The 13,165-nt window shown below is 51.9% G+C and overlaps 1 protein-coding gene across 1 annotated transcript in view; it reads left to right on the top strand.

The window, feature by feature from the left end:
- LOC108298158 (kinase suppressor of Ras 1-like) overlaps positions 1 to 13,165 on the top strand; it is a 176,880-nt gene that overhangs the window by 147,668 nt on the left and 16,047 nt on the right. The window contains 8 exon segments of the mRNA XM_017520902.2: positions 4,215 to 4,256; positions 6,756 to 6,810; positions 7,561 to 7,609; positions 8,304 to 8,683; positions 10,871 to 10,918; positions 10,920 to 10,965; positions 12,152 to 12,285; positions 13,020 to 13,151. Of these exon segments, the coding sequence (XP_017376391.2) occupies positions 4,215 to 4,256; positions 6,756 to 6,810; positions 7,561 to 7,609; positions 8,304 to 8,683; positions 10,871 to 10,918; positions 10,920 to 10,965; positions 12,152 to 12,285; positions 13,020 to 13,151 (886 nt within the window).

Below are 13,165 nucleotides of genomic sequence, written 5' to 3'. Positions count from 1 at the left end.
AGAGGGAGGGGCTTGCCATGAGTTGTACAGCCTGTAAGTGGCAGAGTAGAGATCAAACCCAAGTCTGTCTGACACAATAATCCCCCCGCTGCCCTCCTCTTCGTGGGGTGTCCTCTCCTGAGCAGTGCTCACTTTCTCGGGACTAGTTTCTGAGCTCCCAGGAGGCATGGGTGGCAACACAGGGAGCTAGAAGGCCTCAGAGAGGGACCCTGGGGCCCTGCTGCTTCCCACTCGTGATCTGGGTCAGTTCCTTCAGGGAGACCTCTTGTTCTTTTTCCATAAGATAGGAGACTGTGTAAAGTTGGAATTAGGTGGTTCCCGTTGTGTGGACGAGGACACAGAGTCCCACAGGAATTTAGAGCACAGTAGACGTGAGCCAGAGCTGACCTCCAGCTCCACCCCAGCAAGCTGCCTGGTGTCTGTGGGGAGGGGTCAGGATTCTAGCCTCTCCTGCCCTCAGCTGCTGGTTGGGCCTGGGGTGTCTGCCCCTCCAAGCAGCAGAGGGAAGCCCACCTGTCCAATTTGGGACTGAGCTGCTGCCTTGGCCTCTCTGGCAGCTCCTCAGGGTCAGTCTCAGCCTTCAGTTTACTGCAGTTTGCAGTCCCAGAGGAAGGAGCATGGCTGTGACACTCCTGTTTGCTCCAGACTCGGCCACCGGCTGTTTCCAGCTGGTAGAGTCTAGGCCAGACCCCTGTCTCTGGCCTCTGGAGCCCCAGGTCCATGAGGACAGTCACAGCTCTCCCTGTGCCAGGGGAGCCCCACCTGGAGGCATACCCAACCATCATGGGGCCAGGCAGCTTCTCCTGGGACTTCTTTTGGGGGATGGTGAAAGACCAAGCTCTTATAAGAATCCTTCTCTTTGCCTGTCCTTCACCTCAGTAAGCACGTGGCTGGATATCTCCTGACATTCACATGTCCTGGCACGCCCCTCCCCTCCCTGCCTTGAGCGATGGCTTCTTTGATTAACCGCCTCTCCCATTCTTCTCTGTCTTTATTATGCTCTGAAACTGTGCCTTTTGCTAAACCTCCCAGTTTGGGTTTTTGTAAAAGGAAGGGTGTGTTTGAAACATGGCAGCCGCAGAGAAAGTTCTTTTTGCACTATTAGCCAGACCCTTGCTGCTTTCCCTGATGTCCCCAGACTGGGCTTCATTGTCCCTTGCACAGAGGTTTCAGTCTTTCCAAGATCCCATCTCTTTGGTCATGGTGGCACCAACAGGTCAACCCTCCCCAACCCCACTGCCCGCTGCGCTGGCCCGGTGGTTCAGCTGGAGAAGGAATGTCTCCCATTGTCCCCTGCTCTGTGCTGCGCAGGGTTATTGCACTTGATCTTCAGGGGTGAACCTGGGAAAAGATGATAGTCACGTGCTGCTTCATGACGGTGAAACATTCTGAGAGATGCATTTGACAATTTCACTGTTAAATGAGCATCATAGAATGTGCTTATACAAACCCAGATGGTACAGTCTTCCACATGCCTAGGAGTGGCTGTAGCCTATTGTTTCTAGGCTGCAAACCTATGCAGCATGTGACTGTACTGAATATTATAGGCAATTGTAGCACAGTGCTAAATACTTCTGTATCTAAACATCTGAACACAGAAAAGCTACAGTAAAAATACAGCATAAAATATTTAAAATAGGGCTGGGCACAGTGGCTCATGCCTGTAATACCAGCACACTGGGGAGCCAAGGTAGGCAGATCACTTGAGGCCAGGAGTTCAAGACCAGCCTAGCCAACATGGCAAAACTCCATCTCTACTAAAAATATAAAAATTAGCCAGGTGTGGTAGCTCACACCTGAAGTCCCAGCTACTCAGGAGGCTGAGGCACGAGAAACGCTTGAACCCGGGAGGTGGAGGTTGCAGAGCTGAGATTACACCACTGTACTCAGGCCCGGGCGGCAGAGCAAGACTGTCTCTAACTAAATAAATAAAATGTTATTTGTTTGTAGGGGACTAGAAGCTGCTGTGGATGAGTCAGTGAGTGAATGATGTGTTTATAAAGTCGACAATAGTGTACAGGAATTCCTGGCATTTATTAACCTCCTCTCTCATTCTGGTCTGTCTTTATTATGCTCTGAAACTGTGCCTTTTGCTAAACCTCCCAGTTTGGGTTTTTGTAAAAGGATGGGTGTGTTTGAAACACGGCAGCCACAGAGAAAGTTCTTTGTGCACTATTAGCCAGACCCTTGCTGCTTTCCCTGATGTCCCCAGACTGGGCTTCATGTCCCCTGCACAGAGGCCTCACTCTCCAGGAATTCCTGTACGCTATTGTAGACTTTATAAACACAACATACTTAGGCTACATGAATTTATTTTAAAATATTTTTTTCAGTAATTAACTTTAGCTCACAACTTTTTTACATTATAATCTTAAAAAGCTTGTTTTTAACTCTTAGACTCTTGTAATAACACTTAGCTCAGAACGCAAAGACATTGTATAGCTGTACAAAAACATTTTACAGGTATTGATCGACTTACCACCTATGCAACTTACGACCATTCGACTTGACGACCACAATCGCTAGCCACGACTGCTCCGCATCTGGCAGCGCAAACGTTGCCCAGCTGGGTGTACGACAGTGCGGACCAGCTTCCGGCAGCACTACCATCTCTGCGTGCACCATTTCAACTGTACATATAGCCTACTCAACTTACGACCAAATCGTGTTACGACCGGTCTGCGGTCCTGACCGTGGTCATAAGTCGAGCACTAGCTGTACTTTGAATTTTTATAAGCTTTTCTCTGTCTTTAAAATTCGTATTATTTTTTTCCTTGGTAAGCTTTGTTGTTAACTAAGACACACCCCCTAGCCTCGGCCTGTGCAGCATCAGGCTCACCTGCATCACTGGCTTCCGCCACCGCGCCTTGTCCCACCCGTGTCATAGGTGGAGCTGGCATCTCCTGTGATAACAGCGCTGCCTTCTGGATACCTCCTGAGGGACCTGCCTGAGGCAACAGATAACTTTTTTTTTTTTTTTTCCCTAAGTAGAACAAGTATACTCTAAAATAATGATTAAAAGGCCAGGTGCAGTGGCTCACGCCTGTAATCTCAGCACTTTGGGAGGCTGAGGTGGGCAGATCACCTGAGATCAGGAGCTCTAGACCAGCCTGGCCAACATAGTGAAACCACGTCTCTACTAAAAAAACAAAAATTAGCCAGGCATGGTGGTGTGTGCCTATAATCCCAGCTACTCAGGAGGCTGAGGCAGGCGACTCGCTTGAACCCAGGAGGCGGAGGTTGCAGTAAACGGAGATCCTGCCATGTCACTCCAGCCTGGGTGACAGGGAGAGCCTCCATCTCAATCAATCAATCAATCAATCAATCAAATTAAAATAATGATTAAAAGTACAATAGAATAAACACATAAACCAGCAATATAGCTGTTTATTCTCATTATCAAGTCAGATGCTACTGCGCATCATTGTGCGTGTGCTGTCCTTTTACACAGCCTGTAGAGCCGTGGGTTATCTCCCACCAGCATCACCACAGACGTGAGGAATGCACAGCGCTGCCCTGTTCCCACAGCTACCACATCACTAGGCGAGAGGAATTTTCCCACTCCATTGTGATCAGGACCACCATCATGCACATGGTCCCTTGTTGACCAAAACAACGTTCTGTGGCACATGACTGTATTTACAACCCCATTTGACAGTGCTGGAGAGGTTAGCCACCTCCCTAAGGTCCCAGAGCCTAGTTATGTGGCAGAATTGAAGTTGCAACATGCTGTCAGCTTCCAGAACCCTGCTGCATCCCTCTCAGTTCCCTACATGAGAAAGAAATAATGTGGGAGGGAGAGGTAAGGCTGAGACACTCTGGAGGTACAGGCGGGGCTCGGGAGGAGGCCGTTATTCCACACATAGCACTGTTAAACTTTTCAGAAATACCGTTTCTCTCCCATTACATTTTGCCCTTCTGGGATCACATGGATTTCACAGAGCACTGGTCACCAGAGACGGGGTCTTGGAATGCCCGATCCTCCAATGCAAGCCCCTTTAGTCCTGCAGACTCATACCAGGGCCCATTTTCTTTCTCCCAGCTCCTTTCCTCCTTCCTGCATGGTTTGGCCTGTCCTTGCCGGGCCCATCTGGGGCAGGGCTGTCCCAGCCCAATAACAAGTCCCTGTCTCCCAAGCCGGTGTCTGCAATTCCGCTCCTCCCTCCTGCGCTGGCCGTTCTGTGTGTGTGACTCACCTCCTCTTCTGTTTAAAGCTGCCCACTTCATTCATCATAGACAGCAGTTCATCTTTCCAGGTGAGTCGTTTGCATGGTTCCATTAACTGCCCCTTGCTGTGACCCCTTCTGTCCAGCCCACCTGAGTACCTTTGGAAGTGCTTGAGTCTCCCTCCTCCTGTTCTGAGAGCTGGCTGCCCATGGAGGATGGGAAGGGGGCAGGGCAAGTGCCCTGGAGGTGGGCCTCTGACATGAGAAGTTCTTGCTGGGAGGCACCCTGGAATCCATCCCATCCAGCCCCTTGGCACAGAGACTGCAGGTGACTTCTTTCACAGTCACACTGCCAGGAGATGGCACAAGCAGGACCAGAACCTGGGTTTATGGAATGGGGGGAGGACTTTTTGCTATTGCCCGATGAGCATCTGTCACCATATCCTCCCTTGCACAATGATGGGAAACTACTGCCTTGTCTTACAGAAGTGGAAACCCATTTGGGAAGTTCTGCAGGCTTCACTTACTTAGTGGGTGTCACCTTTCTGTGCCTTACCACACAGTGCCATCTGCTGGCTGTTGCTGGAAATGCCTCCTTATTGCAGAAAGTTTAAAGGAAAAACCTTACAATAAGTCAATCCATTGAGTTCTTTCTGCAAAGATTGTTTTGTACATTTACTGTGTACCAACCTTTTCATTCCTGCCCCTAAAGTGTTTGAGATCAGTGCTTTTTCCCTGTAACTGATGGTGATGAGAATAACGGTGTTTAAGACAAAGACTGTAGCTGTTTTTTTCTTGGCTTAAATAGGACTGTCTTGAGTCTCACAGTATTTTGGTTACTCCAGGCTTTTCTATTCCCTAAGCCAGCTCCATCAGGGAGCTGACTTGCAGCGTCTGTGAGCCCTTAGAGACGTCCATATGGCATTGCTCGGGTGTGTGCAGGGCAGCGGTCAGGGGCCTGAGAACCCGCCCCAGGAGGCTTCCTCTGAGCAGCTGGGCGGCCTCTGCAGTTTCACCCGTTTTTTGTTGTGGTCCCCTGGTTACTAGCTCTAGGACGCACACAGGGGTTACCCCAAAACATTGGGAAGACATGGTTCTTCTCCCTTTTCCCTGGGAAAGAGCAGGGAAGAGCAGTTTTCCCATTTTCCCCTGAAGATATGTCACAGGGAGGGCAAGGAAATATTTCTGTTAAAGCAAACGTGGGCACATTTTGGAGCAGAATGTTTGATACACTCTTAACTTTTAAGGAAAAGCATGGGGCTTCAGAGGCATTTTGCCTTCCCTCTTGGGGTGCAGTTCCTCCCCAAGCCCCCCCTTCCTGCTCCCCTCATGCCCTTGGCATGTGTTTGCCTTCTGTGGAACATTCAAGCCGTGTTGGATAGGTGGAAAGGCCAGGCCCCCACTGATAGTCTGCAGACACACTGTGTCCGGGGGAGGCCTCATAAGTAGAAGTTTCTAAGGTTCTGATCCCCAGAAACTGTGCATGGGATGTTGGGCATACGTGTGCATTTCCCTGATAAGAAGGCCCACTGCCTCTATCAGATTCTCCAAGTCCGTGAGGTCCCAGAGATGTCACAGCCTGTGGTTCAGATGACCTTCAAAGGCAGAAGAAAGCCCTAGCAGAAGGTCGAGGGAGGTCTTTGTCCACACGGGCAGGAGAGAGGCCTCTGATAGCTCCAGCCACTGCCACTTCCTGTCTCTTTTTGCAGAAGGAGCGGGAAGTGAGTGGCCCATGACGGCCCTGGGACCACCAGTCTACCTGTAGCACTTGGTTCCATGCTGGAGTAACTCAGTTTTGGTATAGTTCCAGCCACTGCCACTTCCTGTCTCTGTTTTTGCAGAAGGAGCGGGGAGTGAGCGGCCCATGACGGCCCTGGGACCACCAGTCTCCCTGTAGCACTTGGTTCCATGCTGGAGTAACTCGGTTTTGGTGTCTCTGGACGTGGGACTTTCAGTGCTAAACTGGGAACACCCGAGGCTCAGGGGTCAGCCCCAGCTGCCCACTTTTGGACCCCTGATGTGGAGTTTCCTCCTCTCCCCTGAGAGCTGCTCCACAGTGACCCATACCCAGAAGCCCAGGGATTGGGGGCCTCTGTGATGGAAATCCCCAGCAGCTGCGCCCGGCACCAGGTGTCACTAATGAGCCACCTGCGCGTCCTGCCACAGCCTCGCTGGCCAAAGTGAGGGTGTCTCATTACTTTCAAGGGTTGTCACAAGCAGCCCTGGCCTCCAAACAGGAGCAGCTTCGGCCGCCTGTCCAGTAAATGAGAGCCCAGTTTGCTTTTACCACTTGCTTGTGTGGGACAGTTTGGCCACTGGGGAGTGGTGGTAATGAGAAGTATCACCCTCCCCACCCCTCCCGAGCCCCTTGCTGAGACAGAGCTGTGTATGCAGAAGCAGGAGCTATGGAGGCTGTGTGCTTGCAAGGTCCATAGAACGGCACAGGCTGGTCCTTGTAGAAGTGCCGGGGGAACACGAGGCAGCCCGCTCAGGGAGAATCAACCTCTCTGGGGCGCTGGGTTTGAGGGCGGTGTCTCTTTGGGGAGGGAAGCGATCTCATGCTTTGCGTTTGCTTTGTGTTTCCTCCAGACATTTCGGCCTTTGCACAGGCAGCCCCGCTCCCCGAAGCCGCCGACAGCACCCGGTAGGCATCCCTAGGTTGTGTCCACGTCCCTGCCGCCTCCCACACCACCCTTCCACCTCTGGCCAGCCAGATGCAGAACTCCTGGGGCTCATTCACCCTCTGGGCCAGTGAACTCCGCAGAGGGTTTTATTTGCCTCCTATCAGTATGTCAACATTGGGTGGGGCCGAATATGAAACTGGAGCAATCTTGGGACCCGGAGGGGTGGACAGAGGACACTTGGAGTTACAGAAACCTAAGAATAGCTCCTGTACAGAGCCCTTTCTCTGCCAGGCCATGCTGAGCACTTGACTCACATTTCCGCATCTCATTCAGCTTGGTAGTAGGTATCAACGTAGATGTCATCATAACATGCAGCCAGCCCAGCGAGGTTAAGAAATTACATAAGGTCACACAGCTAGGAAGCGATAGAGCCAGTTCTCCAAGTCAAGGCCACCAGAGTCTGAGTCCTGTGGGTGTGCTTGGAGCCCCCGTGCAGCAGTGTCACATCTGGAAAGGGGCTTTGGGGATCACTGCTCACCTCTCAGCCCCCACCACCTTCAAGTTAGCCTGGGAAGGCTGAGGCCGCACAGGGGCAGGCCTGGCTCTCAGCCTCCTCCTGCCTGTCTGCGCGGTATCCACGTGGCCTTTCCTTTAGGCAGGTGTGAGTCAGATTAAAGACCTTAGTCTCAGACCTCACCTGGGAGTCCTGCCAGATGAGAGCAGAGCGGCCTCCCTCAAGGTCTCCTTGACAAACCCTGTTTTACTCTTAGGCTCAACGACCAGCCGAAAGCAGACGTGTTGGAGGCTCACGAAGCAGAGGTGAGGGTGACACACATGAGTCCACAGATGGCCCCTCCCTCTTTTCTCCCTTTGCCATCTCAGAATGTGCAGGGGGCTTGAGAGTGAGTGGGGTGGGTGCTGGGCCCTGGCAAGGGCTGTCCCAGGTGCCCACTGCAGAGGTTCATGGCAGGGAGGAACGATGATGACTGTAATGGAGCACACTTGTCCAAGCCCTGTCTTCCCCATGCTCCCCAGGTGATTGTAGCCTGGATCAAGAACCACTGCCTTGAACCTTGAACATGAGTGTTAACTGAACCTGGATCCCTCTATTGCATTATGGCTTGGAGAATGTTAACAGACTGATTTACTCCTACTCAGGGAGAGTCAGAAACTCTGTGTTTAAACAAGAGTTCCAGAAGGATGGGTGCAGTGAAATTCATCTATGCCAGGGTCGCTCTTGCCCTTCCCTAGACAATTAGATGTTGCTCACAGGTAGATCTTGGAGTATTAGCAGGACGAAGGGCCTCAGGTCACTGGGGCAACTGCCACATATTGTGGATGAGGACACTGAGGTCCAGTGATGCTAAGTGAGCCGCCCGCTGTCCACAGCAGCTGGGTGCCCTGGCAGGATGCCTCTCTCCTCCCTTACCTGGCAGGGGCTCCAGGAGAGGGAAGAGAAGTCACAGAGCCCAGATCTTCTGCCCATGCCTGTTCCTCCCTGCTCTCCTTTCAGGCTGAGGAGCCAGAGGCTGGCAAGTCAGAGGCAGAAGACGATGAGGACGAGGTGGACGACTTGCCGAGCTCTCGCCGGCCCTGGCGAGGCCCCGTCTCTCGCAAGGCCAGCCAGACCAGTGTGTACCTGCAGGAGTGGGACATTCCCTTCGAGCAGGTAGAGCTGGGCGAGCCCATCGGTCAGGGCCGCTGGGGCCGGGTGCACCGCGGCCGCTGGCATGGCGAGGTGGCCATTCGCCTGTTGGAGATGGACGGCCACAACCAGGACCACCTGAAGCTCTTTAAGAAAGAGGTGATGAACTACCGGCAGACGCGGCACGAGAACGTGGTGCTCTTCATGGGGGCCTGCATGAACCCGCCCCACCTGGCCATCATCACCAGGTAACCCAGCCCCAGGCCCTCATGCTGGGTGGCTGCCTCAGCCTCCCCCTTCCCAGAAAGTCACGTTGTTTGGATGCCCTAGAAGGTGTAGAAGTTCTAATAGAGGCACAAGGAAGAAAACTAAAAATGGGATATAACTTCCTACTCACGTAATCTCACTGACACTAAAAAATAAATAAATATGGGCTGGTGCAGTGACTCATGCCTATAATCACAACATTTTGGGAGGCCAAGGTGGAAGGATTGCTTGGGGCCCAGTAGCTTGAGACCAGCCTGGGCAACATAGTGAAATGCTATCTCTACAAAAAATACAAAAAAATTAGCTGGGCCTGGCGGCAGGTACCTGTGGTCTCAGCTACTTGGGAGGCTGAGGCAGAAGGATCACTTGAGCCCAGGAGGTCCAGGCTGCAGCAAGCCAAGGTCATGCCACTGCACTCCAGCCTGGGTGACAGAGTGAGACCTTTCTAAGGTTATAGAAAATCAAATGTCCATCAAAGATACGGAGTGAAAGCCAGTCGTCTCCCACTGCACCTGAGCGCTTCTCCCCAAAGTCAGAGACACTATAAACAGTTAACATCCCTTCTGTTAAAATGAAGACATTTGCATATACTCACATTTTTAACCTGTTTATTCCTTCTTATACAAATGCAAAGGAGAGATCAGGCTGGTTCATGCCTTCTGCGCTCAATAACGGGTCTGAGGTCTGCTCTCTTCTAACACATGCATGGTATCCCCATCACATGGACCGAACCTGGTGGTGTGCTGGTACATGTGTATCAACCAGTTTTGGGTCAGTAGGGAGGGAAGCCCTAATTTGTTACATCCATCACTTTCTGTGGTGTAAATATTCTCACCATGGTCAATTTCAGACTGTCAGCGTGACCTCCCTGGAGTGCATTAGAGTTGGAATGAGTCATGTAACGCTCATGAGCTGATCACTGGTGGTCCCATAATTTATTTACAGAGCAAGACTCTGTCTCCAAAATTAATAAAAAACAAAACGTAATTAATTAATGAAACACAAGACAGGGTCTTGTTCTGTCGCCCAGGCTGTAGTGCAGTGGTGCGATCTTGGCTCACTGCAGCCTCCACCTCCTGAGCTCAAGCAGTTCTCCTGCCTCAGCCTCCCAAGTACCTGAGATTACAGGTGCACACCACCACACTCAACTAATTTTTGTATTTTTAGTGGAGAGGGGCTTTCACCATGTTGGCTGGGCTGGTCTCAAACTCCTGACCTCAGGTGATCCGCCCACCTCAGCCTCCCAGAGTGCTGGGATTACAGGCATGAGCCACTGTGGCCTGCCTGAAACAGGAAAACATTCACTAACAAAAAAATCTTACTTTGTTTAGAATATGCTGAAGAAAAGTGGGACACAGATAAGGAAATCACCAATACTCTACCCCTCACCCAATTTTCTTTTTTTTTTTCCTTTTTTTCTTTTTTTTGAGGGGGAGTCTCCCTCTGTGCTGGGATTACAGGCATGAGCCACTGCTCCCAGCCCCTTGCCCAGTTTTCAAAGGCTCTGAGACTCCAGAATATTTTTCTAAATTCATAGTCCTTTCCTAAGATAGCTCCCCTGGAACAGGGGAGTGACCCCACATTCTCTCTGGGTCCCTCCTCACCCTAGGTTTTAGGAGGTGATGCAGGTGGAGACCCCAGACCTCAGGCTCCTTTTCCAATAGTCACTGTGATACCCCTAACATCTCCCCTACCCCTTTCCCTCCTTGCACGCTCCTTTATTGTTATAAAAATCCCATGATCAAGAAAAAATGAAAACTATAATGAGACTCTTGACAGTGATCTCCAGTGCCTTGATGTTGCCTGGTGATTGCCTTAAAAGGCCAAGTTCTTCCCCATCAGAGTGATCCTGCCTTGAACCCATCAAGCATGGCTACTCTGAGTTCCTGGGAGCTTTGATGCGCTGTTTCCTGTTGTAGGACAGGCAGGCACTGGCTCTCAGGGAATGGGGTTTGTGTGCATGTACGTGCGTGGCATCATGTGTGTTTCTGCATGTTCAGGCCAGACCCCAGCGGCCATCGGCTGGGTTAAAGATTTGGCTCACAGCTGAGGGGGTGGAGAGAGTCCTTGCAGGCAGGCAGGCACAGCTCTCCCCGTGCGCTCCACCAGGGACAGGGTCAGGCTACACCAACCAGGACCTGTGCTTGACCCACCACCACCCTCGACAGCTTCTGCAAGGGGCGAACATTGCACTCGTTTGTGAGGGACCCCAAGACGTCTCGACATCAACAAGATGAGGCAGATCACTCAGGAGATCATCAAGGTGAGGGGGTGTCTGCTGTTGAGGGGTGGGTTTCTGGCCAGTTCCAGGGCTCTTGGCTGTTCTCCCGCCCTGTCAGCCCCCATCAAGTTGGTTTGGCAGCTTTGCCTCTGCCTCTAGCTCAGGCTCCTCAAGGGTGGGACCCTGTCTCCTCCTCCCTGTCTCTCATTCACTCACAGCTGGGAGCTGACCATCTACATGATTAGCCTTGATGGAATTGACTTGTTTGGGAAGGAACTCGGCAGGCTTTAGAGACAGTTTCAATCCAGGTCACACCCGCTGTGTGAGTCTGGGCAGGTTGTTCAACCTCTCTGAGCCTCAGTTTTCTCTCCTGTAAAATGGGAATTCTCATATAGCCTCCCTCTCTGGATTGGTGTTAGGTTGAAAATGCAATAATCTATGCATTGGGGTGCACAGGAGCCCTGGGTCTGGTGTTTGAGGAAGCTTGACCTTGATTGAGATCATGCCTGTGTCAGGTCACCCACGTGCCATTACCTGCCTTGTCAGTGCTCAGTTAAAATAGAGCATTGGTTAGAAATCACCCACTGCCACCTTCCACTTGGCAGATGAGAAAACCAGGCTTCAGAGGAGTTGAGCTCTGTGTCCATGGCCACAGAGTAAGCGAGACTCTGAGCTGAGATGGAATTCAAACCCCAGATTTCAGTTTTAGTCCAGGGCTCCTTCTACAGCTCAGATGTTAGGAACATCCCAAGTTGGGAACCCCTCTGTGGGAATGCCTCTCTGTTCCCCTGCCCTGAGCCCTGGCCCTGACTGAGAGTGGAGACCAGTGATGCATATCCTGACAGAAAACCCCAGCTCATTTAGGCCCTTTATGACTTAACACAGATAATCTCACTGTTCCTACTCCCCTGGCTCCCCGCCCTTCACCCTGTTCATACCCACTACCTTTTCCAAGATTAAGGTGGCTATTTGGAAGCATGGTAACATTAAAAGAGCATGGACCCATCTGGGGTCAGATCTCAGCTCTGCTCCTTCACTGCTGTGTGCCTTGGGGCAAGTGACTTTCCCTCTCTGAACCTCGATGTATTCTGTAAAATGGGGACAGTATACTGCATGGAATGGTGAAGATCAAATGAGGGGGTTTGGGTAGAGCATCCAGCCCAGGGTGGCAGCTCCATCGTCACTGAGCATCTTCACTCCCACCGATCTGGGGCTCGCCATCCTCCAGGGCATGGGGTATCTTCATGCCAAGGGCATCGTACACAAAGACCTCAAATCCAAGAACGTCTTCTATGACAACGGCAAGGTGGTCATCACAGACTTCGGGCTGTTCGGGATCTCAGGCGTGGTCCGAGAGGGACGGTGAGTGGGTCTTGGGTATCTGGGTGGGACGGGGATGCTGGGTGGGGAAGGGCAGGCCTGAGGTCTGGCCCTTTACTGTTTGTTGCTGAGCTGCAGTTGTCCCTGCAGGGAAGTTCAGGTCGCTTTGGTCCTGCCCTTGTAGTTCTGGTTCAGAATCAGATTTGGGTCACGTTTGGATTCTCAGACTGACTTCCTGGAGACCAGATCACCACACTCATATTTGCCCTGGCTGTTCACCAGCTTGGCCAAGGACCCAGGATTCATTTCCCCACAATAAGGAAGAGTGTCATTTTATTTCCCCAAATCTTGTAGGGGTTAGGTGGGGAGAAAGGACCCTCCCCTGGCATCCTGGGAACCCTGAAAGGGAGTGTGGCAGTGAGGCTGCAGGACCAGTCTCAGGCAGGTTTGAGATCCACAGGCAGATCGTGGTTCCTGGTTACAGAAGCACCCCATTCTCCTAGCAAAGAGAGATGGGCACCTTCAGAGGCTCCTCCCTGTCAATATGTATCCGTTCTTGCCCTACTTTTCTAGAAACACCCCGTCATGACTCATTTGTAGAATTCCTCAAAAGCACCGGTGCCTTTCCCAAGTGCGGGGTCAGTGTGCTAGCTCTCTGTATGTTCTCTAAGCTGTGTGTGGGTGCTCTGCCGGCCCTGGGACAGACCTGAGCCAGGCAGTCCTCTTGGCTGCCTGCTGAAAGGCCTGTGTCCCTGCCTCGGCTTCCTGGTCTTCAGGCGTGAGAACCAGCTGAAGCTGTCCCACGACTGGCTGTGCTATCTGGCCCCTGAGATCGTGCGTGAGATGACCCCTGGGAAGGATGAGGATCAGCTGCCATTCTCCAAAGCTGCTGACGTCTATGCATTTGGGTGAGTAGGGCCCT

The sequence above is a fragment of the Cebus imitator genome, unplaced genomic scaffold, assembly GCF_001604975.1.
Source record: "Cebus imitator isolate Cc_AM_T3 unplaced genomic scaffold, Cebus_imitator-1.0 Scaffold897, whole genome shotgun sequence".
Lineage (NCBI taxonomy): Eukaryota > Metazoa > Chordata > Mammalia > Primates > Cebidae > Cebus > Cebus imitator.
The sequence above is the reverse complement of the archived record's forward strand: the minus strand, read 5'-3'. Positions and strand labels throughout refer to the sequence as shown.